Genomic DNA, 26,731 nt, shown 5'->3' on the forward strand with positions numbered 1-26,731 from the left:
AAAACGAAATTTTGCGTTCAAGATTTCGTTAACGAAATTTTGTATGAAAAATTTCGTTTCGCTTCAGCTGCGTATACTAGACTTTATGTGTTGAATAATATTTTCTTGAAAATGGCATAAAAATTTTATTTTTGTAAAAATGTTCGAAAATGTTTAGTTAATATAGTAAAAATTCTTTTTTTTCAAGAAATCAAATGGCATACTTGGTTTTGTATAACAGATCATTTAAAAAAGTGTTTAATTTATTATTAAAACAGACTTTAATTTTTTTACACTATTTATGAAATTCCTTAAAAATATCAAATTATTAAATTTTCCCTAATTTTGTTCAATAAAAAGATTTAACATTAGAGTCACTTATGGTAGATTAGAGCAAGTACGTGCGATTTTATTTTTTTCTGGACGAGAAAGAAGTGAGGAAGGGAGGGGAAAACAAGTTCTATACAATCTTTATAAAAGCTATTGCCTGCGAAATTTTAATTTACATAAGCTTTTGTGTTACGAGTAGTTGGGATTTAGTTTAGCTTGAAACTTTCTACGCAGAACGCACTTAATTTTAGCTGAAATTCTTGAAAATATACTTTTTTTCTGTCGTTTTGACCAGAGTAAAAGTTTACTTATTGAAAGTATTATAAAAAGCTGTGTTTTATTATAGGGGTATTTACAATTCGACGCAAATGGTCTTAAGAATTTTTTGAAAAAAACATCCGAAAATAAGTTTTAAAGCAAAAACAAAGCAAATTTAATTTCGTTCAAGATTTCGTTAACGAAATTTTGTATGAAAAATTCAGCTGCGTACTAGGTTTTAGCAGCAAAATTGTAGGGAATCCACTATATTTTCTGTGGCCACAACCAATAACCGCTTAAGTCGAAAAAGAAAACAAAATTAAGTCTTACTATAATGCTCCGCATTTTTTAATTTACCTCAAAAACAACTCAATCTTTTATTAACTCGATGTAGATGGTTTTAATCTATCGTTTTTTATAGTTAAAACAGTAAAAATATGTAGACTTTGAATTGGAAAGCATCATAAGACCACTGAAAATTTTTTGTCTTAACTCACTTAAGCGGTTATTGGTTGTGGCCACAGTTTTATGGAGATTAGTTGGTTTTATTCGATTTTATTTTGCTGTTGTAATCTTTGTGATTTCATTCCACTGGAAAAACACCACTTCCTCCTTTTTCCACACGACTACAACAACAAAAAGAAAAAAATCGTCAAGTGTAAACCCTGACAAAAATCGTTTAATGTAAATGTAAACAGTGTCACCCTGTGCTAGATGTCAAAAAATTTCAACCCCTTCCAACTTCACTCTAGTAAATTTTCAAAAAAAAAAGCTAGCAAAAAAAAAACTGAGCACCGAACCGCCACTTGCATCGACTCGCCATCGAGAAGAATGTGGAAAAATCATATTCATTGACGGAAGTTTTGTGAATTTGCAAAAATTATAAAATCAATTTATCGTTAACGTTAATAAAACATCATTATATTTGTGTTAGCAAGCTTTAAAATTAATGACAAATAATATTTTTTTTCTCGATTGAGACGTGCTGAAATAAAATAACTACAAAAAGATTGACCAAAATGTTTAAATCGAAGAAAGAAGTAGATGTTCATGTGCGCACTGCATTGTCAAAATTACGTTCGGAAAATGAGGTAAAAATTGCATGATTAATTAATTTTTATTAAAATATTTATATTTATTTACAAAACTATAAAATTACATTAAAAAAATGTTTCAACAAATCTCAAAATAAAATTTTACTTTCATTTTTGTGTTGCTAAATAATGTCGAGGAGTCAATTCGCGTTCGATTTGTGAAGTTGCGAAATAAAAATGCCGACAGTCGGAATCACACCAATGGCGGTTATAGCTGTAATTAAATTTTTTGTTGGATTGGATGCTGCGTGTGGCAAAATTCCAACAAGAAATTTTTATTTTAGGGTTTGAAATGAAAGAAAACAAAAATAAATTTTCCCTAAATTATCAAAGTAAAATCACTGAAAAAAAAGAAAACACGAAGAAAATAAAATGAAGACTTCAATTATAATTACGTATAATTGATTGACTTTTACAAATTACAACAACGTTTAAAGGGGTTGTTTATCGATACAAATAAACTCGGCCTGACCACGAATTCATTTCGTCGCGAAAGCGAATTCTTCCTGTCTGTTCCTGTTTACTCCCACTCTAATGACCTATGACAAGTGTAGTCAGGATGTTAGGATAATATGTGTTTTACTTTAAATAGATGGCCAACACAATTTGTAGTAAATTGGTTTATAAATTTAAAGCAAAAAAGAATCAACTCGTATTGAAAGAGAAAACAAAACTCAATTGGAAACCAATACCTTTACTTAGGTGACCAGATCTAGGATAAAAAAAAGAGGAAACCTACCAAAATCTCAAACAAAAAACCAACAAAAAAATAAAGAGTCAAATTTTTGGGGCGACTTTCCATTAAGGGAGCACACCTAGACGACCACGAAGAACATTTTCAAGATCAAGGCGTACAAAAGTGAGATGGAAAGCATGCCCCTATACTGCAAATAATCTCGTAAAGGTATTAGCAGAGACGAATTAAAACACGTAATGTTTTCTCGATAATTAATTAAGAAGTAATAATAAAATATTTATTTGATTAACAAATCAAATACAGTAAAACCCGGATAAGTGCCTCTCGCTTAAGTGCCTAACCCGCATAAGTACCTTTGTTTTTTTAGAACCAAAATTTTAAGGATTTTTTCATATAAAATTCATCTTTTAAGTACCTTTCGCTTAACTGCCTTCCCCGCTTAATTGCCTGGCTTTTCAAATACTTATACTTGAATTTACTTGCAAAAAATTCTTTTAAGTACACATTTGAAACAAGTTTGAACTGTAAGAAAAACTTCGTTTCCTAAACCGCTTTAAATTCAAAAATTCTACTAAAGGTAGAAATTAACTAGTTAGCTATTTTGAACTTTCAAAGTAATTTTGTTTTGTGAAGATTATGTTTTTAGTAATCAAACATATTTTTTTTTATTATTTAATAAATATAGAGATAAGTGCCTATGAGCACTTAACCCGGTTCTTGTAAGTACCTTACCCGCTTTAGTGCCTGTCAAAATAGTGCATTTAAGGTGAGGTACTTATCCGGGTTTTACTGTATACATAAAACATTTATGAATATAACACAGTACTATTTTAGTACAGTGGATTTAGAACAACGTCTTAGTAGAGTAATTCTAACACTCCTCCTTAAGACGATGGTTCTTATTTCACTCCCATTGCCGTTCTGAATTCTGCATGTTTAATTTTGTTTAAAGGTTTAGTAAGCATAAGCACATCTGCAACTTGCTCATTGGTTCTTACGTAATCGACTTTTATTTGATCTCGGTTTAGAATATCTTGAATAAAGTGATGGCGTATATCGATATGTTTGGTTCTGGGATAGAACCCTGCATTTGAAGCAATCGCTATTGTGCTTTGGTTGTCACAAAGGATTTGAAGTGGGCGTTCCTTTTGACCAAGTTGAGTGACAAGTCCGTTCCACCAAAGTGCCTCTTGTAAAGTAGCTGAGAGTGCCATATACTCGGCTTCACATGACGATAGTGCCACTGTATGCTGTTTTTTAGAACTCCAAGATATACAGCCCTATGATGGTAGCCGATCGGAAAAATTGCCGATCGTAGAAAAGTTCCGATCGGAAGATTTTTGTATTCATGGTACCCGAATTCGAAAAGAAAAATTGACGTCAAACAACGCACTCATTTGACATTTACCAGTTTGTAAAAATATTTTTCTTATCGTGAAAATCAAAATCATTTCAATTTATAACATCGATAAAGCTTTATTTGTTTTCTTGTTATTCTGGAATTCTTCGAGACGCTTAATTTTCTTGAAATTCTGCAATGAAACCGTCGACTTTTTTTACCAAATTCTCCATTTTCTCGTTGTGTTTTTGGATCTCTTTTAGTTTTTTCTTGTTTATTTCTTTCAATGACTTTAAATTTTTATTCCCTTTGCTTGTTTTGTTTTGTTCTTTTTGCTACAAAAACAAAACATTAGAAACATATAAAACATATAAAAATAGAAATTACTTACTCATTATTGTTTTGTGCACTCATTTGTCTGGTTTTGAATAATTTATTTCTTTATAATTCCAAATATATTGGCTTTTATATTTTTCGGACAATATTTCACACTTGATTTTCTGTCGGGAAGAATCGGAAAAGAATCGCATGTATTTTAAATTTTCAACGCACCTAAGACTTTTTTCGTAAATCTGTCCGGTTTTACAGTCGGAAGGGTTAAAATCATATGAAAACTGAAAAATTCGTACAAATCGGATACAAATCTCTTCCGTTCGGCTACCATCATAGGGCTGATAGCTCCTCCTTGAGCAGTAAATACGAATCCAGTAGTAGACCTACGATCATCAACGTTAGCTGCCCAATCAGCATCGGTGTAACCAATTATGTCATTTCCTTTTCTTTGGAACTCAAGCTTCATTGAAGATGTGCCACGAAGATTACGAAGTAAATGCTTCACAGCATTCCAGTGTCGTGGCCCTGGGTTTGAGTTGTATCGGCTAAGCAAATTCACCGTAAAGCAAATGTCGGGTCGTGTACTAATTAATTAAGAAGTAATAATAAAATATTTATTTGATTAACAAATCAAATATACATAAAACATTTATGAATATAACACAGTACTATTTTACTACAGTGGATTTAGAACAACGTCTTAGTAGAGTAATTCTAACAAAAGGCCCTAACTACAAAATTTTCGATTTTGATTTTTTTACATATTTGGAGTTAGGGCATTGTTTCTGATTTATCATCATTTATTTTTTTAGCCTAGGTCTTCAAATACGTCAGAAAATTCAAAATGTACTATTTTTTTTCATTTTTATATGCAAATTGCGATATCATATTTACTGTTTCCCTCTATAACTCAGAAGTAAGAAAAATTTAGTTAGGACCTTCACGAGATTATGGGCAGTATAGGGGGCATGCTTTCAAATAAAAGTATTCGCGTATTAATATTCGTGCTCCCCTAAAGGAAAGTTGAGCCAAATTTTTTTTTATTATTTAAGGTAACTACATAGATTACTTTCTGCAAAAAGTGAACATTTTGAAACTCATTTTATGGTAGATTTTTTTTTTCCTAGAAAATTCAAAGTACACTGCGCGTCACTTGAATAGAAACAATATTTTTTCTTTAGAAAATAGCGATTGGAGCTTTGGTGTGGTAACTTAGTAGATTTTTGGTTTTCCATTTTCAAAGAGGAACTTTTAATTAACAATGTTTTAAAAACAAAAAACCCAAAACAGAAACCGTATGGCTACTAGTTTCGTTTTTTCGCATTACTTCACAAAAAACAGTGTTTTTTTTTGCGTCACTTGAATAGATACAAGCTCTTAAATTAGATAAAAATGATGAAAAATCATGGACAACACTAATTTTAGTAAAGCAAAATTAAACTTTGACATTATTAGCACATTATAACCAATTATGGGCTACGAGCTACAATTAGCACCACAGAAAATGCATAAATAGAAGCTTACATTGAAAATGCACTTGTACTGTACACAATCGTGTACCTAATTGGAGAAAGTGATAAAAGTGTTGGGTAACTTCTTACAAATTAAGAAAATGACATTTTCTACAATTTAAGGATTGAATAAGTGAAATAAACTTTCGTTTTCATCTCGAATGCATCTGTTTTGTTTCTATTGCGTTGTTTTTTTTTTTGAACTATCCTTGTGCAATCTCTATGACGGTTGTTCTTCCACGTTCCTAAACTTGCCAAGAGCTTCTACCATTATTTCTTTGTAAAAGTTTGCATCTTTTTTCGAAACGTGAAGCTTTAATTTTGGTATTGCACATCATAAAAACAAACCGTATTACTATAACACATTTTAGTGCCCTTTGGTGGCGATGCGCTAAAAGTTATTCTTTCATAAACCAATGAAATATGAGTAATATTAACATGGTCCAGATGAGTTGGTATGTTTTCCTTTAAAAAACCACTCTTTACCTCACTTCTTTTCAGTTCGACTGCAACTATAAAATAGTTAACTTTTTTGTTATCTAAGTGGAACTTAAAATGTTGTTATTTTGCATTTTGAGGCTTTTTTAATGTTGTGCACCTTTTATAACTTCCATGATGGAACAAACCAACACATTACCATCGCACTAACACCACGTTTTTGACCGACTTTAGCGGCAAAGTGAAGGGAGTTGCAGCTAGTTTTTAAATTATTTTTTTCTCTGCTCTTGATTTGAGTCTAACCTGTCTTATTTTTTTATTCAATCACTAGTTTACGATATCTTAAAAATATTCTCATCCAAATTCGGCAAATTTTCCAATATCTTTCGTGATTTTGCATAGTGCAAGTGCATTTCCAAAGTTAGCTTCTATTTATGCATTTTCTGTGGTGCCTATTGGTAGCTCGTACCCCATAATTGGTTATATTTTGCAAATAATGTCAAAGTTTAATATTGCTTTACTAAAATTAGTGTTGTCCATGATTTTTCATCATTTTTATCGAATTTAAGAGCTTGTTTCTATTCAAGTGACGCAAAAAAAAACACTGTTTTTTGTGAACGAAACTAGTAGCCATACGAAGTCGAATTTCTCTCTAACTCGAACTTTTTCGCCATATTTTTGCATTCCCCTAAATTTTCCATAAAGTCTAAGAGCCGGCAGCAGATTTTTTGCGCGAGAGGTAACCGTACATATAATTAGTAGAGGAAGGAGGTCCATTTATAGCAATAACAAACATGTAAGTCTGCCAGCTTGTATCGGCGCCGATTCTGAAAAAAAAAGTGCAACAACACTGCAGTTTTTTTTTTAAATGATTATGAAACCAAAAACAAATGTTTGGCAATACAACAGTTTATCATTCCCTGAAATCCAAAAAATTGTTTTAAGTGAGTTTACTCATTAACTTCTATCCGAAAAATGCAATTGAATTGTGGAAATTCACGAGAATTTTAAAGCATATTGTGGGCAGATGGATTCGTTTAAACTTGATAAATTATATTTTTGGTATCACGTATGCTTGAGCTATAAGAGATGCAGTAATTTTTTTGGTATCATAATCATTTGAAAAAACTGCACTGTTATTCCACTTTTTCTCAGAACCGGCGCCAAAACAAGCCGGCAGGACCTCCTTGCTCTATTAATATAAATCGGTTACCTCTCGCGGAAGAAATCTGCTGCCAGTTCTCGGTTCTAACTCGGAATAAGTTTTTTTTAGATTCTTGGACTATTTTCAATCCCTCTTAGTGGAATGTTTACTTGCTCTATAGGGCAAGTATTGGTTTCTGGTCAAAAAAAAATTTCGAGGTTAATCAAAACTAACATTTTGATGATAGAGAAGTCCAGAAAAGTGGGTTTAGTCATGACGTCCGTAGGTCTCTGCGTTGGTCGGTGCGTCCGTGTGTCCATCTGTTCTAGTAGCCCAAACGGGTAGACAGATTTTCTTGAAATTTGGTTCAGATGTTTTTTTTTTGTAATTTACAAGGTTGTTTTTTTTTTTAATATGTATCTCGCTTAGAACGTGTACCCCCTACAAAATTTTCGAGTTATTGAAATTTTCTCGAAAATGGTTCTAACGATTTTGATTAAATTTAATACACGTAATTCTGTTTCTAGTTCTTACGTAATTGCGTTTTAAATTTTTCTCAAAAATTACGTATGATGGAAATGTATTTCTTTTTTTTTTTATCACTAATATCGGGTCTTCCCGTACATATGTACATATGTAGTTAATTCGTTAACGGCTCTTACTATTTTGATTAACTTTTGCATACGTAATATTAAAAGAAATTGCAATAAAACTGAATTCTTGGTTTTTCACAAAAAGTCAAATACCAAAAAAAAAAAATTTTTATTGGCTCTTCCATTACGTCAATAGATACCCTGTTTGTATGGCGAATGGAATCAAGATTTAGGTCTATACAGGGTGTCCCAAAAGTAATGGATCAAACGAAATATGCTGATAGACCAGCTTTAGGGCTTTCAGAATTTGGTAACTTGTTCATCCCAAATCCTAACGGTTTTCGACTTAATGCAGTTTTTGTGAAATTTCGAAAAACCCCGACTTTGCAACAGTATTTTGCTTCCTCCGCTCATAATTGATTTTTGTTTTTTACAATTCTTTCACTAAAACATTGCCTAATAATAAGAAATAATTAATTAATCAAAACATTTTTTTATTTCATACGCCATTTTGCTGTAAATTAATTAACAGTTCCATGTTTTATAAAAACTCAAATTCTTACTTTTATTTCAGAGCAACACCCTGAACAAAATTTGTATGGTGTGACACTGGTTTATTATTTTGAAAACTTGCCGTGTTATTGCAGTTTTCAAAAATGTATAAAAGTTTCCAAAGTTGAAGTTAGAACTAAAGATATTACAATTTAAAAGCAACAAAACAGGGCTTTTCAGAGAAAAATAACAAAGAAAAATAAACACATTTTCTCGACTGTTGTTTGTTTATTTCTTTTTGAACAAAAGCCTCGATTTTTGTTTGTTATTTTGCTCTGAAAACGTCTGTTTTTTTGCATTCAAATTGTAATATCTTGGGCTCTAATTTCAACTTTGGAAATTTTTATACATTTTTGAAAACTGCAATAACACGGCAAGTTTTCAAAATAATAAACCAGTGTCACACCATACAAATTTTGTTCAGGGTGTTGCTCTGAAATAAAAGTAAGAATTTGAGTTTTTATAAAACATGGAACTGTTAATTAATTTACAGCAAAATGGCGTATGAAATAAAAAAATGTTTTGATTAATTAATTATTTCTTATTATTAGGCAATGTTTTAGTGAAAGAATTGTAAAAAACAAAAATCAATTATGAGCGGAGGAAGCAAAATACTGTTGCAAAGTCGGGGTTTTTCGAAATTTCACAAAAACTGCATTAAGTCGAAAACCGTAAGGATTTGGGATGAACAAGTTACCAGATTCTGAGAGCCCTAAAGTTGGCCTATCAGCATATTTCGTTTGATCCATTACTTTTGGGACACCCTGTATATACCTGGATCGAATTGAATCTGGATTTGTCGATCCGATCCGACTCGGGGAGCTGAATCGAATCGAAAATATGCATATTTACCTAACGAATTGAATACTCGAGATATAATTTATGGTGGAAATGTGTGTGATTGTCTTCTTATTTGCAAATTCACTGTATGTATGTATTATGATATCTAGTTTTACTTGCACTTTGTTTTTGGTTAGATTTTTCTATACTGTAAATATATTTAAAAGAAAAATTGTGTTTTCAACTCTATTTCAATTCGATTCCTCGATCTGGTATAGTAGTCATATACCTGGATCGAAATTTCAATTCAGATTCAATTCGATCTTTAAATCGGTCATACAAACGAGGTAAGAGACAGCTCTAACATAAAAGTGCTTTGAACTGGAAAAACAAGTACGTGCGACTCAGTCGTGCATTGTTTTTTTTTTGCAGTAACAAACATTTTTAAAAATCACTCTAGCGCAGTTTGTATTGGTTTGTTGTTCATACGAGTATGTATTTTAATAGAAAACAAGAAGCATACACACTCGCAAACAGGGTTCGAACTTCGGTCATGAAATTTCGAGCAAATTTGCAAAAAAATGAAGCACATGCAATATTTCCAGAGTAGATTTGAAAAAAAAAATCTTTACTTTTCTGGAAATTTTTTTAAGTCTTAAATTAAAGTCAATTTTTAAAATCACCTTGGTAAAATTTATATTTTTTTATAAACCTCATTAATTGAAGTGGTGGTTCAAAAATTCTAAGGGGCCAGTAATAGCTATTTTATTTTGTTTAGGTATATTTTTTTTTTGTTAAAATTAAATTATTTAAATTGTTTTAATTGTTAAATTATTATTATAAATTAATTGCTTTGTAATCTCAACACGTCAAAAAGTTATAACAAATAAGACTTAATGTACCATGTTTTTTGTAAATAATAGTTGAAATACTAAATAAACCAACAAACTAAACTAACTAAACTATCATTGAAATGCATCATTGAAATTTTTCATTTGCAATTTTAAGCTAAAAAAGGCAAAAAAAATTGCATGAAGATAATGAGACATATGTACCTACATAGAATATTTTTTTGAAATTCATTATTGAAACAAATCAGTGGAGTGGGTTTTGACAAGTCAGTTATATCTATCATTGACAAAGGACCCCGCACTATTTGTATGAAAAAGTGGTTTCAGTCAAATGCTTTTTCGCTTGCTTTTGACATCCCGAATAAAAGTCTCATAGTTCCTTCGTACACTTATTTTAGTATACCTTTACTCATGTTAATGATAATTTCTCTTTTAATACTAACAGTAGAACCTTGATAGAGGTCTTTTTTTTTAGGAGAAATGTAAATCTTTATAACTGCGTTTATATCTGTTTTGGTTGGTCAGCTTAAAGCTATTAATTTTTTCTTAACCATCATAATTTTTTACTTTAAGGCCAATTTTCTTCAAAAATGTGTGATAAACATAGTGTTTTATTTATAGCTAAAACACCATATCATTGGAAAGCCCTGTCAGTGAAATTTACTACTGCAGGTAGGCATTTGAGGTTAGAGTTGATCATTGAAATACATTTCAGTTAGTGAAATAATGAAATTGTATTTTAAGAAAGGTTCTAATAAAAATCAATTATTTTTTTAGGTACAAATATTCTATATCTCCTTATCTTCATGCTGATACCCCTAATAACCCTTTTTTTATCTGCTTCTATAGCTTAAAATCATCTCTTAATAAATTAAGGGTGCTAATTCCGAAAACAATTTTAGTTTTTTTTCCTAGCAGATCTGGTTTTTAAATTATTCATTTATATAAATGCATACAAAATGACATTTTATCAAATATCTGACAAACTTTTGATTTGTTTGATTTGTGTTAAGATCAATAAGTACTTAATAGTTATAATAGACACTGATCTTAGCTTTAAAGATCATGCCAAGTACAAATGTTCAAAAATAGCTAAACAAGTTGGTTTTCTTAAACGTATAAGACCTGTTTTAACTATGGGAAATGCAATAATGCTTTACAAAGCCCTAGTAGTACCGCACTTCTTGTATTGCTAAATAACCTTATATAAATCAAACAAAACAATTATACAACAAATATTGGAGGCTTTAAGATGGATGAATGTTGACCAGCTAATAACTTACAATACGATGATATTTATATAGGTACAATATAAAAAACGAAATGATGCCTTCATACCTAGAAGAAAACATTATTATGGTTTCTGAAGTACAGCCATATGATCTCAGAAACAATTAAAACATTAGACCAACTTGGTGTAACAGAGGCAGTACCATGAACTGTTTGATGTATGCAGGACTTAATCTCTTCAACAGCTTGCCAAATGATTTGAAAAATGAATTAAGATTTAATATTTTTAAAAATAAACTTAAATTTTTTTTTGCAAAATAGTTAAAACCTAATTAAAGTTAAAAACTAATTAAAATTATAATTTAACTAATTAAAATTATTATTGAAGGTTTTGAATGAACAACAACAACTTGTGTGTGTGTTACCACCAAGTTCATAGGCTGGAGTTATAGCTATTTCACGGGGACCAACCCGATCATCAGACTCCTTTCAGTGGTGCTAAGTCGCTTATGTTCAATTGATTTTGAAAATTGCCCGAGCTGGGCTTGAACTCACGACCTAGCGGTTGGGAGGCCGACGCACTACGCTTCGCACCACCGCTGCCACTTGTGAATTCATAACCCCGAACAGGTTTTCCAATTATCAAGTTCACTTGAACCGACTAGCATTTTTATTAACTCAGACAAGACTGTTATTGTTCATTCGGTTTCTTTCACTTTTTCTCCAACTCTATTCGTATGACAACAATTCGTTGTTCGTATACAAGGAGGGAGATGAGCGGAAAGAAGTTGTTGTTGTTCATTCAAAACCTTCAATATAAATTGATTACACAAGCAGCTGCCTGCAAGTATGAAAATACACAAACCTCTTCTAAAATTATTATTAAATTTCACAAATATAGATTTAAAAATGTTGTAAATTTGCAAGAACGTCAAAACACTTAACAGACAAATTGATAAAAATTTGTAAATTGTATTTGTTAAAAAAAGTTCAAAAGTTTTATTATTATTATTGGATAAGTCTTCAAGAAGAATTTCTATCTTCGTGAATGAATTATAAAACTTTTAAGTTAGTCTGTATAAATAAATAAATAAATAAAACTTTTAATCATATGTAAAATGAGGCCTTTCATTATTGCAACCATTATATTGTAGAAGCAAACGAAATTAAAAATAAAATAGCGACTCTTTAAAGTAAAGCCACAGCGTCTAGTTTTCACGAGGGTTCTATTCTGGCATTGAATAATTACAAATAGAAGTGGACACCCAGGGAAACTTCTGCTGTTTTCTCATTGGCTTTAGTATCGTGCGTGTTTAATGTTTAGGTTTGTGAATTAAAAAAATTAAGAAAAGCAAATCCAACAATCAAAAACCAAATCCAACAATCCAAAAGCAAATCCATCAACCCAAAATCAAATCCTAAACAGCTTACATAGATAAAAGTTTTCCTATTTCAAAAAGTGGAGATAGCCTAGCCCCTAGAAGATAAGGTGAATGTCTGTTAAGTTTACCTGCCTTAGTTCGAATCTGAGGGGAAATTGAGGTTGTTTTTTTTTTTTTTTACATTACAATAAAAATTAATTAAATTTGTCAAAAAAAAATATCCTCAAAAAAAAAAAAAAAAACAATTTCAATTTTTACCGGTATTCGAACCTAGGCCGGTAGGAGTAAAAGGCATCGACCTTGTTCGCTGGACTAATATGACTTTTCAATATACAAAAACTTATATCAATATAAGCTCTTTGAAATATATAATAATAATTATTAATTTTTTTATGGCATATATCCTTTCCATTTTAAATGTTCTTAACAATTATTGCAATATGATAAACATATTAGGGTTATTTGTAACTCCTTAAAAAAAAACTGCTGTTTCAACTCATTATTATTCTTTATTTTTAGAAAAATCTTCGCAGCTTTACAATAGCTAAGTTGTACTTCAAAATCAACGAATACTCAGCTGCCGAAGAGTATGTAACATCATATCTTTCCATCAAGGATGACAACGATCAAGCACACAAGCTGCTTGGTCAATGTTATTTACATCAAAAGAAGACCAGCAAAGCTCTTGCAGCATTTCAACGTTCTTTGCAACTTAATCCCAAGCAACCGGATCTCCTTGGTGAAGTTTGTCAATTATTAATCGATGACAAATCATTAAACACTAATAAGGCAAAATATTGGTGTGATCTGGCTGAAAGTGAGAAAGTCCAACATGATGCCGTCTTTAGTTTGCGTCTTAAACTCATGAATAAAGACAATCTTGAAACCAACCAAGTAGAGCAAATGATTCAAAAAGAAATTTCATCACGGCCACAAGATGTTAACTTACGCATACGTCTGATGCGTCATTTAGTTGAGCAAAATAAAATTCTAGAAGCCTTTCAGAATACTTATCAGTTGGAAATGGTTAACCATGGTATGTTGGCTCAAAGCCCTGAATGGTATAATGTCGTGTGGCTTGTATTAAGCAAATACGAGCAAATACCAAATGGCAAAAAAGACTGGCAGTTTTGGCTTTTGCTCATAACATGCTTAGAACGACAAGTTCATTTGAGTTTTGTTTCAAACAAAACCAATTTACCCAATGGTGGGATTACTGAAACGGCTAATTTGCTCTTCAGTTTCGATCAATATCTATATAAATTCTCTCAGCTTGTTGACACCTTAAATCAGCAAAAAGAATTTGTAACACGCTTTTTGGAACACTATCAGGGGCAGTTGTGTTTATATGCAGCTGCATTGATATTCAAAAGGGAGTTAATTCAAAACAAATATAAGTGGAAGGAAACCATTAAGAGCTCTCTGCCCATGTTACTGCTAGCCTATCAAAGTGGAAGACCGGATGGTAAACAACAATGGATGAAGCACTTAGATGAGCATGGTACTCTCCTTCTTCAGCAATGGAATAGAGAGGGGGCTTTTCGATGTGTTCAGGTAAAGATAACAATTTTCATTTTCTCTGTCAGTTTAGAATGTTTATACTTTTTTCTATTTAGGCTGGGCGAACACTTGTTGGATGTATTGAAGAAAACAATGAAAACAGCAATCAAATAAATAATATAATTGGAAACAACTCACCCTGGACTACGCCTGAGGCGTTGGTCAGTCAAGTTCGTCAAATTTGCACAGATAAAAACTGGCGCCGTGGCATATTTGGTCAGCTTTTCTGCAACAGCGACCAAAAAGTTAAAGAAAATACTTCATATTTCATTAAATGTGCCAAATTATCAGAACCCATCTATGAACTTCCCACCTATGCCGAATTGGAACAACATGAAGAAACGGCTCAGTACTTAAATCCACAATCTTTGGAACACATGGTATATCTTTGTCTAGGAAATGATAATTTGGCACATGTTAGAGCAAAATTCTTTAGTGGACTGAATTTCTCCACACATAATTTGTCGTTCTGTGGAGCGGAAACTCTTAATCAACTTGATATTGAAACTTTCCTCTACGCAACTACTTTACAATTGAAAAGTCTCCTTAGTGTGGAACGTTTGAACCACGACTGTTACCATCAAGGAATTGTACCTAAGCCAAAAATAATGCCATTCGTGAACATCAAACATCAGTTGTGCACCGATGAGCAAGCTAATTGGTGGTTGTTCGCTTATCAAGTCTATAAGAATCTGGCTAGTGATAACTTGGCCGAAATTCGTGCAACCTTACAATACGGCATTGAAGCTGTACGGGGTATTAATGGACCGAAAATTGATATGTTAATCGTCTTTAAATTGGGCAAGATATTTGAAAATCGAGCTATCGATGCAAACAAACCAGTTGAAAAGGGTATGCTTGAAGCAAGAGCACAGAATTTATACAAGTATGGTTTAAATATGATTAAAATGAACAATAAGGGAGTTTTGGAACCATTCAAACGGTATTTTAAATATGCTGATGTGAAAAGTTCATCAGAGGAACGAGAAATTTCCAAGTTAGCTGAAGAAGCAGTTACTTTTCTGGCAACTAAATACTTTAAAAAATCTGAATATGAGGATTTAATTGAGGAATTGTCGGGTATTCAACTACCATTTGCTACTTACTTTCAATCCGAAGCTTACCGCAAGTTGGATGAAGCAATGAAGACACCGAAAAAAAATAAACGTGCTTACTTAGAGAAAGCAAGTGAATGTCTGAATCAAACACTTCAGTTGTTGAAGAGCACACAAGTCGATCCCAATCATCCTTTGAATGCGGTGATCCCATTTGAGTTGAAAAATCTACAGCAGAGTAAAAGTAAATTTATGAATGAACAAAGTAATAATAGCAGCTCTTACGAAGATGCAGAAACAGAGTTTAATATTGGTGATTCGACTCAACTACACAATATCAGCAATCGATCACGACGTGAAACCTCAATTGTCTCACAACGAACAGTTGAGTTGGAGAACATGGTAAAGCAAATTTCAAATATGATGACTTTTGTCAAAAAAGAAATTGTAGAAAGTATTAAACCAGAAATTGTTGATGTCCATACTCAATTGAAAGACATAAAAGAGAGATTAAGTCTTATTGAAGACAACATGCCTAAAAAATCGATTCCACCAAGTCGCGATGAAGATGCATCAAATGTGCTTGATGATTTATATATCATAGAAGATGAATTACAAAATCAAATGTATTCAAATCAACAACAACAACAGCAGACGCCCATGAATATGTATGGATCAAATTATTCGCAGCAGAATTCGATGGGTCAAAGGTTGCATACTCCAACAGCTGTAGCTTCAGGTGGAGTTGTTAATGTTCCAGGAACAGGAATAAGTCCATACAATAATCCATTGTATGGCAATTATGCAATGAATTATTATGCTCAGCAGCTTATGATGCCACCTCAACCACCCGCAGCACCTGTTATGGGAACACATCCATCACAATTATGTAAGTTCTTAATAAATATGCATAAATATTCAGTTTTCTATCTCTTTCAGAGCTTTTAATACAAACCAAAAATAAGGAAATAATGTTTAATGTTTTCGCGTTTGCGACGGGTAGTCGGGCTATAGTCTTACGGATACTTATTGTCACTGGCATGCTGTCGTGGCTCTTGGAAACTTTTTTTGAATGTATATTCCTTTTGGAATTTCCAATTTTCAGCTCTTATCTTGTACGTTACTGATGCGAGTCGAAAATTTCGTTGATTTCTACAAGGCCAACAAAATGCAAGCCAATTCTCAGCGGATAACAGACTAGATCACAAAAAAAAAAAAAAACAAAACTGTTAAAAAAAGAGCCAAGTTCTCATATGTTTAAACTTTAAATTAAACTGGCACAATAAACATTGAGATATAAAAGTGTACCAAGTTCTAATGTTGGATTTTAAACGTGTATTAATTAAATTTTGATTGTTTACTTGACAAGTTTTCTTTCAATTACCAATTTTTAAATTTGTCAAGAAAACAATCAAAATTTAATTGATACAAATTTAAAATCCAACATTTTGGTACCTTTTTATATTTCAATGCTTTTTGTGTCACTATAATTTAAAGAAAGTAGAACTTGGCTCTTTTTTCAACAGTTATTTTTTTGTTGTGATTTCACTAATTTTTGCAATGCATTGCTTAAGAATTTAAATCTATTCGTTAATAATTCCCTTTTTTAGAAAATCATAAATTATAAATTTGTCCTCTATTTTGAACTTTGAGAAGCGTTTTCTCAGAAACTAAATAAAATCAAACATAAATGTCAGAAAGACATGCAATGACAATATGTTTTAGTGTGGAGCCTTTTTTTATCGTTCAGGAATTTGATTTCCTGGATCTCAAGGCAAACTACCATTCCGCGAACTTTTTGACCCCCTTGTACATTGAAGATAGACATGTAATCCAACTGAAGGAGTTTTTTTTTTGTATATGTTATGTAGCATAATTTCTGTGTCTTACTTAAATTTATTGCTTGTATTGATTAAAAATAGTTTTTAATGGCCCTTAATATTTCGTTTTCTTTTGAGGAATATTTGTTGTATAATTAATTTTCCTTTACATTATGTATGTGTAAAATGGTTAAAAAATATAATATTTACAGCCAATCGAAATGCTTTGGGGCTCTCCTACATGGATTCTGCAGCGATGAACTTTAATATGACCGGGCTTAATCCATCCTTGATAATGCAGCCACCAGCACCTGATTCAAGAACCTCAAACCTGTTCGGATTGCTTAACCAAAACTCTCCCCAACAACCGCAGTTAGGCCCTTCAATCCAGCAACAACCACCGCCTACACTAACAGGTCCTCCTCTACCTTCCATCAACATACCACCTAAAATGCAACCATCTGCTCCTCAAATACCACCACCAACAGTCAACGTACCACCTCCAGTTCCCATTACATTCAACAAGTCTCTCAACAATACACCAGTAGAAAAAGGACCACCTGTTAATGTTGTAATAACTTCATCTGATCCGTTACCAACAACAAGCGTAAGCATGCAGCCACAACCAACTTTGAGTGTGACCATTCCATCGCATCACATTAAGCCGAGTTTGGTATCTACAAACGATCCAACAAAACCACCACCAAATACAAGCTTCCCTATGACGGGCCCAGTGTCAACAGTCACATCTACAACATCCATAACATCACCATTCACCATGAAATTCCCCACACCATTGACAACAACAACAGCAACAACAATAACCACTGGTAGTCCACTAACTTTCAGTTTCAAGCCACCTCCGCCCAATAACACTGACAGCCTAAATAAAACCAATGACAGTAATACATCCGATTTGCATAAAAGTGAACATGAGGTGGAATATGATCCTAGGCCAGACTTTCAGCCCATTATTCCTCTTCCCGATGAAATTGAAGTAAAAACCGGAGAGGAAAACGAAGAGGTGATGTTCTCAGCACGATCCAAGTTGTTCCGATTTGCGGATAAAGAATGGAAGGAGCGTGGTGTAGGGGACTTGAAGATTCTCAAAAATAATGAAAATGGAACATCTAGAATTCTTATGCGACGTGATCAAACTCATAAAATTTGTGCAAACCATCGCATAACAAGTGAGCTGAATTTGACAAAACCAAAAAGCTCCGACAAAGGATTCATATGGGCTGCAAATGATTTTGCCGATGAGGAACTAAAATTGGAAAAATTCCTAGTTCGTTTTAAGCACATGGAAACCGAACAGCAATTTGAAGCTGCATTTAAGGTTGCTCGCAATGAAGCCATCGAATTGGAGAAAAAAACGAATGGGAATTTAGACTCCAAGACTAAACCCTTCGGATTCGGTTTGCCTAAAACATTTGCCGAAAACAAGACAAGTACACCAGCACAGAAAACGAGTGCAGCTCCAACTTCAACTGTCAATAATCCAAATACCAAAACATCAACTCTTCCCAAAACACTGTTTGAAAATATATCTTCAAAGAAACCCGAGGAAACTAAATCACAAACTTCCTCACCTTTTGCAAACTTTACGTTTGATAAAACAACGAATGCGCCTGCAACCACCAATGTCGAGCCCAAACCTTTCGCAAATTTGTTTGCCAATATTAATGCTACCCAAACTGAATATCCGTCTCCAATAAATAATCTCAATGAATCCAAGGCACAGGAAACGAAGGTAGAAAATCTAAATAAGTCGGACAATGAAGATGAATATGTTCCAACAGCTCAATTCCAACCAGTTATTCCACTTCCAGACCTTGTTGAAGTGACAACTGGTGAAGAAAACGAAATTGTGCTCTTTGAACATCGGGCAAAATTACTGCGTTTCGATAAAACTACAAGTGAATGGAAAGAAAGAGGATTAGGCAATATCAAAGTGTTGCAGGATAAGAACGATGTAAACAATGTTAGATTAGTGATGCGTCGGGAGATCATTCATAAGCTTTGTTGTAATCAGCGTTTGTACAAAGATACTAGCTTTAAATACACGAAAAACTCAAAAACATCTCTCATGTGGGCTGGACAGGACTTTTCCGAAAACGAACTACAAGTTGAAACCCTTACTATTCGTTTTAAGACAGCCGAGAGTTGCAAACAATTCTTAGATGTAATAACTGAAGCTCAAGCTAAAATGACAATAGCAGCCAATGAAGAAAACGCAAAGAATGAAGAGCCTTCAAAGACATCAACTGCACCTGTTGCAGAAAAAGGCTTTGGAGATAAATTCAAACCAAAAACTGGTTCATGGTCCTGTGAGCAATGCTATACTTCAAATACGGCTGAAAAGCTGTATTGTGCGTCCTGTGAGGCACCTAAGGATGATACTGTCCCTAAGAAAAACACTTTGGGAACTTCAATTCCTTTAACAAAGTCAACTTTTACTTTTGGATTTGGAAATTCAGGCGCAGCAGCTGCAACTCAATCATTTGTGGCTACTGAAGCAGTGGAATCAGCTAAACAGCAAACTGCGAAAACGCCTTTAGTAGGATTTGGTGATAAATTCAAACCAAAAGAGGGTTCGTGGAATTGCGAGCAGTGTTACACTTCTAACACGGCCGACAAGTTGTACTGTGCTTCTTGTGAGGCTCCCAAAGATAAAACAGTGCCAAAGAAAGAAGCCCAATCTATATCTTTGGCCGTTGATGGAAAATCTGAATTCTCATTTGGCTTTGGAACAACTACAGCTCAGAAATCAACAACAGTAAAGGCTCCTACCCAAGAAAGCAAACCAAGTGCACCAGGATTTGGGGATAAATTTAAACCAAAATTAGGCTCATGGTCATGTTCAGAATGCTATTTGTCGAATTCTGGCGATGAATTGTATTGCAAAGCATGTGACAACCCAAAAGATTCAACTGTACCCAAAAAAGAGCCAGTTAACATTTTAGCACCATCGAATCCGTCGGCCAAGTTCAGTTTTGGCTTCCCTGCTGCTGGAAATACAGCCCCTACGAAAACCGAAACACCTGCTTTTAGTTTTGGTAAATCTAATCTTGGCGAGACGGGCGTTAGTAGTGGTTTTACATTTGGAATTCCAAAAGATGGAGAAACTGAAAATAAATCAGAGAAAATCTTTGGAAGCAATTTTGGCAACACAGCTTCTACAAACTTTTCTTCGACTAATGTTGGAGAATCGAAATCTTTTTCTTTTATGCCTGCAACAAGCATATCATCTGATTCAACAACTTCAACGACGACAACAACTGGCACCATTTCAAAGTCAACCTTTTCCTTTACTTTACCATCGAAAACAATTGAATCAAGTGCAGAAAAAGGAGTTGTGGGAAGCTCATTTTCATTAGATAAAAAAGACTTCAATTTCGTATTGAAACCTAAAAGTCCCGGTAAAGCTAAAAGTCCTCTAAAGGCAATGAATTCACCCGGAACTGCGGCTGATGAAGATGATGATGAAGTTGCCGAAGAGGAAGAAAATAATACTTATTTCACTCCAGTCATTCCACTACCGGATAAAGTAAATATTATCTGTTTTTATTGTTAATATTTTTTTTTATAAAACAATTATTTTTATTTTTAGATTGAAGTCAAAACTGGTGAAGAAGATGAAGAGGTTATGTACTCACATCGTGCTAAACTGTATAGGTACACTGATGGCGAATGGAAAGAACGTGGTCTGGGCGATGTGAAAATATTGCAACATAAAATAACAAAGAAACTGCGTGTTGTAATGCGTCGTGAACTGGTTCTGAAAATTTGTCTTAATCACGCTCTGAATGAAGATGTACTTTATAAAAATAAAGACGATAAATCGTGGTTATTTATTGTGAACGATTACAGCGAAGGAGAAGTAGAATTGAATAAGTTTTGTTTGAGATTTAGGAGTACAGAAATTGCTGATGATTTCATGAAAGCGGTTAATGATTGTTTGAGTGGAACAGCAAATGCAATAAAAGAAACAAACAATCAAGTACAAGAAAGTGGTAAGTAGTAATAGAGACATTTTCAATTAACATAAATAAGAAAGGTTGTTCAAAGATGCTCTTTAAATGTTTGAACATCTCTTTCATTTAAAACCGTCAATTTCTTCATTAAGCTTAATTTTTGTTTTGTATAATTTCAAATATTTAAAAAAAAAATGAACAGTTGGTTAATTATAGCATTCGTAAAAAAAGTCGAAGCTGAGATAACAATAAAAAAGGACAATAGAATCAGAATGTGAAAAAATGAGCCGCGATAGTCCGTCTCTTTGTCAGTATTTCTAGCCCAGTAATTTTAGGCATTTTTTACCCCAATTTGCGGAAAAATTCCTACTGGGCTCGATTTTGGTATAGACCTTCGTTCCGGCGTTGTTATGAAGATGTAAAAAATCGACATTGATATCGCGCCCGCGTTAGAAGTTATAGAGGTCGAAAGGTCACGAAAATCAGTTTTTCGCATATATCTCGTGACCTGTTGCTCGGAGGTCAATAGGGGTCTATAGAAAATCTGTTCGTCATAAGATTATCTACAATCTTATGCATTTTTCTGTAAATCCAACCTATTTTTCACATCTTCATAACAACGCCGTAACGAAGGTCTATACCAAAATCGAGCCCAGTAGGAATTTTTCCGCAGATAAAACCTAAAATTACTGGACTATTCGTTAGTTAAAAAAAATTAATTAAACTCAAAACCCGCATTGACCCAACCAAGAATATGGCTGTGGCTTTGGTATTCATATATCCTTTATGATTTAAATAATCCTAGGATTGTTGAAATGTAAAAACTTTTTAATTGAAATTCTGTTTTTAAAACAATTCCAATTTGTAATTGACAACAATAAATCTTAAAAAAATGCATATTGCAAAAAAAAATCTGCTTTCGAGAAATACATTTTTCAAAAAAACAATATTTTTTTTAAATAAACAAATGAAATGTTTGAAAAAAATTTATTTCGATTTATATTAAGGCCACTTAAAAACTTTCTTATAAGAAATTTTGTTTGAAAGAGAAAACGGTCTGAATTATACCTTTAAAATTACTTGGAAGTAATATAAATTTTTTTGAATTACAAAAACCTCTCTTTAAGTTGATTTGACCTCCAAAAGAAATATGCCTTAAAGTCTTTGTGTCACAAATAATTTTTTTATTTTAAAAATTGTTAAAACCGTTTTTTTTTTTCAAAAAAAAAATTAATCGCCACAAAAAAAATACATTTTGAAGAAAATCATTAATCCGTTTTTAAAGTATCATTTGATTTTTCAAAAAAAAAAAAAAATTGATTTTTTCTTAAATATTTTTTTTTTTTTTAATTTTTCTTAAAGTTAACATTGGCTTCGGCCTTATCACGAATTCCAATCGTAACGAAAATTTTTTACGATTCCCGAAAAAAACAATCACAAAATCCGATTGTAGTAACGATTTGTATGAAATTTTTTATTACGAACGGATTTCCTGATTGTTTTTTCGGGAATCGTAGTAAATTTCCGATACGAATGGAATTACTAAAAAGTTCTTGTACAAGGTACATACATTTTCGTTGAAATAGTTAACGTCGCTTACGAGAAAGTCAGCGGTCCAAAAAAATATATATTTTTTTTATATTAAAAGTGGAACCTTACAGTATATTATATTTTTGTTTAATCATTGAAAAAAAACCTTTTCCATTTTGGTCATATGGCAATTTCCTTCTGTTCCTAAAAAAAATTCAATCCCTCTAGGGATGCACATAAAACTGTTAACTACGAAGTTTGAAGTTAATCGTTTTAGTGGTTTAGGATGCAGCTTGAGGTAGAGGTAGATTGACACACTGGCACACAGAATTACGAGACCCACTTTTTTCGCATTTTCTATCATCATAATGTCATGTCTAATTGTTATCTTATGTTCAATTTTTTTACGAGTCCTAGCTTTAAAGTATGTACATATCGTTTTTTGTTCTTTACCTTGTAAAATCATCTATCGTAAGTACTCAGTTCCCAACAAAATACTGCTTATATGAGATAGGTTTTTTTTGTCCTAAGAAATCAAAATCATTTTATCCGTTTAGTTGGTATGTGTAGAAATACAATAAATCTATTGAATTTGAGTAATTTAAAAAAAAAAAAAAACAAAAAAAAACAATTAAAAAAAACGATAACTTTATTTTTTTTCAGATGTGAGCTCATCAAGTCAGCCAAGTAAAGAAGTAAACATTTCCGACGAAAGCAAAAGAATCGCCGATAAACTATTGTTACCCTATAGTTTCTTTGATGTATCTTCTATTGTGACTTGTCCCGGATGCCGAGGATGTGACCCAGATAACTTTATTTTCCCCAACTATGCACCTCCCTCATCCAATTCAAATGATCCACTTCCACTAGACATGACTAATTTAACAATAAACAAACCCAATTTTAGCATTACAAAACCAAGCAAATTTGTCAATGAATTGTCCCCTCCTAAAACTGAAACTGAAACCTCTGATAGTAATAGTATTTTTGGAAGCAAACTTTTCGGATTCAATTCAGTAAAAAGTGATGCCACGAATTTCTCATTTACACAAGCTTTGAACAGCACTGCATTTGGTGGAGGAACTACAACAGGTTCAAATATTTTTGGTGGTAAATTTGACAAAAAAAAAATTGGTGGTAAATTTGATTATATTAATTGAAATATGTTTATTTTTTTCCCTTTTAGATAAATCTGTTTTTGGAAAACCCTCAATACTTGGTGGAAATGCTACACAATGGAATGGAACAGGTGTTTCATTATTCGGAAACAATTCTACAAATATATTGTCCAAACCAACTTTTCAAAACTCATTATTTGGACAACAACAACAACCGCAGATTAGCGGCGATAGCTCACAAACCGACACAGCAGTCAAAACTACTATAGAAGATTCAAACAGCACGAAGACTAGTTTTGGAGGATCAAGTGTTGGTGGTTCACTGTTTGGCTCAAAACCCTTGTTCGGCTCTTCAACTTTTGGTGGAGTGCAACAAAAACCACAAGAAACAGCTGCCGCCGATTCCTCAACCAAGACTGTGTTTGGCAATACTACAGGAAGTCTGTTTTCTGATGGTGGATTGTCATTTGAAGCGTTAGCTAAGCAAGCAACGCAAGTTAAACCAATTGCACCTCCATCAGGTGGTTTTATTGGTTTAACACACACAAATGCATTCAGTAGTTTTAATAAAAGTCAATCCGATGATGCCGACCATGATCCACATTTTGAGCCAATTATTCCATTACCCGACGAAATTACGGTATCAACAGGTGAAGAGGACGAAGAGAAAATTTTTGGTGAAAGAGCCACACTTTTTAGATACGATCAAGATAAAAAAGAATGGAAGGAAAGAGGTGAGTTGGGAAATGAGATTCATTTGTTGTATTTTCTGTTTGTGAAACATTGCATGTGTACTAGATGTTTGTTTTTTTGGTGGAATATCATCAAAAATAGCTTAGCTTGATTTTTAATATGTAACCAGTTAATTTTTTGTTTCTTTTTGATTCATAAGATTTACAATTTAAAAATTTATTAAAACAAAAATTGATATATTTTAAAGGAGTTGGTGAGCTAAAAATCCTGCAGCACAAAACAAAAGGCACATACCGGATGGTGATGCGACGCGAACAGATTTTCAAACTTGTACTAAACCATGCAATTGGAGCAGACTTTTCCTTCAACCAAATGGGAAACAATCAAAGAGCTTTCCTCTGGGCTACTTTTAACTATGCCGAAGAAGGAACTGAAGGAAGTCTAGAAAAACTCTCTTGCCGGTTTCGTAATGTTGATTGTGCTAAGAAATTCAATGAAGTTTTATCAAAATGCATAGAAACAGTAAAAAGCCGTGCCGAATTAGAACCAGAAGAAGACTAAACAAAATTCTGATGCTAAATATACATAGTTTAAAAAAATAAAAAATAAATACAAAATGTTGAAAAAAAAAACAAAAAAAGAAAAAAATAATTTAAACCACAATGAATACTTATTGCCGTCATTGAAAAATATTTGATCCAAGCCTAAATTATTTGTATTATTAAAAATAAAAAAAATAAAAACAAAAAAAAAAATTTATGTTAAAACAAAATAACGCTTACGCGTTTAAGGCAATTTATTAATGTTTGATTTCGTTAAAACAATCAATACTTAGCTATAAACAGTTTATTTTGTCATTATTTTTCTTCCTATATGTTATTAATTCCTTTATTAATTTTAAAACTTAAATTATAGTTTTCACAAAAAAAAAAACAAAAACAATTATGTAGTTTTTATTATAAATATAAGTGTTTAATATTTGCAGCGCAAAAAGTTGCTGCCCAGGCTCAATTTTAAGTAATTCTTGTAGAATAGAGCAAACACTAAAAAAGTAATGAATTCAAAAGAATGTTTACATACATACCAAAATTACAAGAACTGACACCAGTGCAAAGCCATATGAAATACATTTTGAAACGATTGTTCTACATCTATGATAATGTCTTTAAACTTTGCATATTCTTCTTAAACGTCGTCCCGAGAATATAATTTGTATAATGTGAAGACTACACATTTTGAAAATGAAACTGATGAGAACGTTAATGACAACACAAAATTTAAATCCGTAAGTACCTATTGAATTTTTATACTTTTGGAGAAAAAATATCTTATTTTTGTGTTTGTAAAATTTAAGTTTAAGGTCCTGCTTTGGGTGTTTTCATAAACGTCGGAATCTGCCTTCCTGCTTTGTTGCATTAATGAACACTCCAATTCTGCAGGCCTGCGTAAGTACAATTTTCAGCAGTCATTGAGTGTTCATGAACGTAAAAAAAAATATAAAAAATGACCACAGAATGAGTTTTGTTAAATAAGGGTTGAGCAAAAAAATATTACCTTTTTCAGTTTCGGAAAATATTGTTTTTAATAACACGGAAAATTTCTAAACCGTTTTACATTAGGGTGGCGCAGAAAAAATACATATGTATTTTTTTCTACTATTAATAGCGGAATTAAAAAACGATTCGAAGAAAAAAATATTTAAAATTAGGGTGTTCAAAAAAGTTTTTTTTGCGTTTGAAAAAAAAAGTTTATGTGCGTTTTTTTTTATATTATATTCATATTATATTCATTAGAGATGCCGCGAACATTCGGCCACTATTCGGTATTCGGCCTATTTTTCTGGTATTCGGTATTCGGCCGAATAGTTTAACTATTCGGCCGAATACCAAATACCAAATAGAGAAGAAAAAAGACTTAAATTATTATACCAAAATGTGTGTTTTATTAAAAAATTGCAATTTTAGTACTCATAATCTACTGAAGGCAAGTTGTGGTGAATGAAAACTATTTGGGCCCTATCGTGAATCTCCCGGGGAATTTTGTTTCCCACGGAATATTTTATTCCCAACGAATTTTTTTTCCTATCGTGATCTTCCCTAGGAAAAAAAATCTCCCGAGAAAAAAATTACCAACATTAAAAAAAAAAAATTTTTTTTCGGAAATCAACTTCGAATTGTGGTCAGTGTTCTTATAGGGGTCTTATTAGAAAAAAATGAATTTAAGTTAAAATTTCCTATATTCCATGGACAATAAAACTAAATATCCCGAACAAATTTCCCCTAGTATGTATTGAATTGTTATATCTTTTAAAAGATTGGACGATTAAAAGAAGCATTTTGCGTTTCTTTAACAGAATATGTGCGCAAATTTCACCTGAAAGCTTAATTTTTGCTATTAATGAGATCAATACGTACGGGAAAATGTCAAAATTTAATCTCAGATAATAGAAACAAAATAAATTAATTCT

At 32.4% G+C, this 26,731-nt stretch overlaps 1 protein-coding gene across 1 annotated transcript; it reads left to right on the plus strand.

Annotated features, from left to right (window-relative positions):
* The first annotated feature begins 1,348 nt into the window (after positions 1-1,348).
* On the plus strand, positions 1,349-24,998 carry LOC129913301 (E3 SUMO-protein ligase RanBP2). Its single transcript, XM_055991901.1, has 8 exons — positions 1,349-1,658; positions 13,031-14,065; positions 14,128-16,015; positions 17,159-20,496; positions 20,560-20,962; positions 23,117-23,563; positions 23,640-24,305; positions 24,512-24,998. Exons 1-8 carry the CDS (start codon positions 1,587-1,589, stop codon positions 24,823-24,825), a joined length of 8,163 nt encoding a protein of 2,720 aa, XP_055847876.1. The 5' UTR covers positions 1,349-1,586; the 3' UTR covers positions 24,826-24,998.
* Positions 24,999-26,731: the final 1,733 nt, after the last annotated feature.

This window comes from Episyrphus balteatus, chromosome 3 (assembly GCF_945859705.1).
Source record: "Episyrphus balteatus chromosome 3, idEpiBalt1.1, whole genome shotgun sequence".
Taxonomy (NCBI): Eukaryota; Metazoa; Arthropoda; class Insecta; order Diptera; family Syrphidae; genus Episyrphus; species Episyrphus balteatus.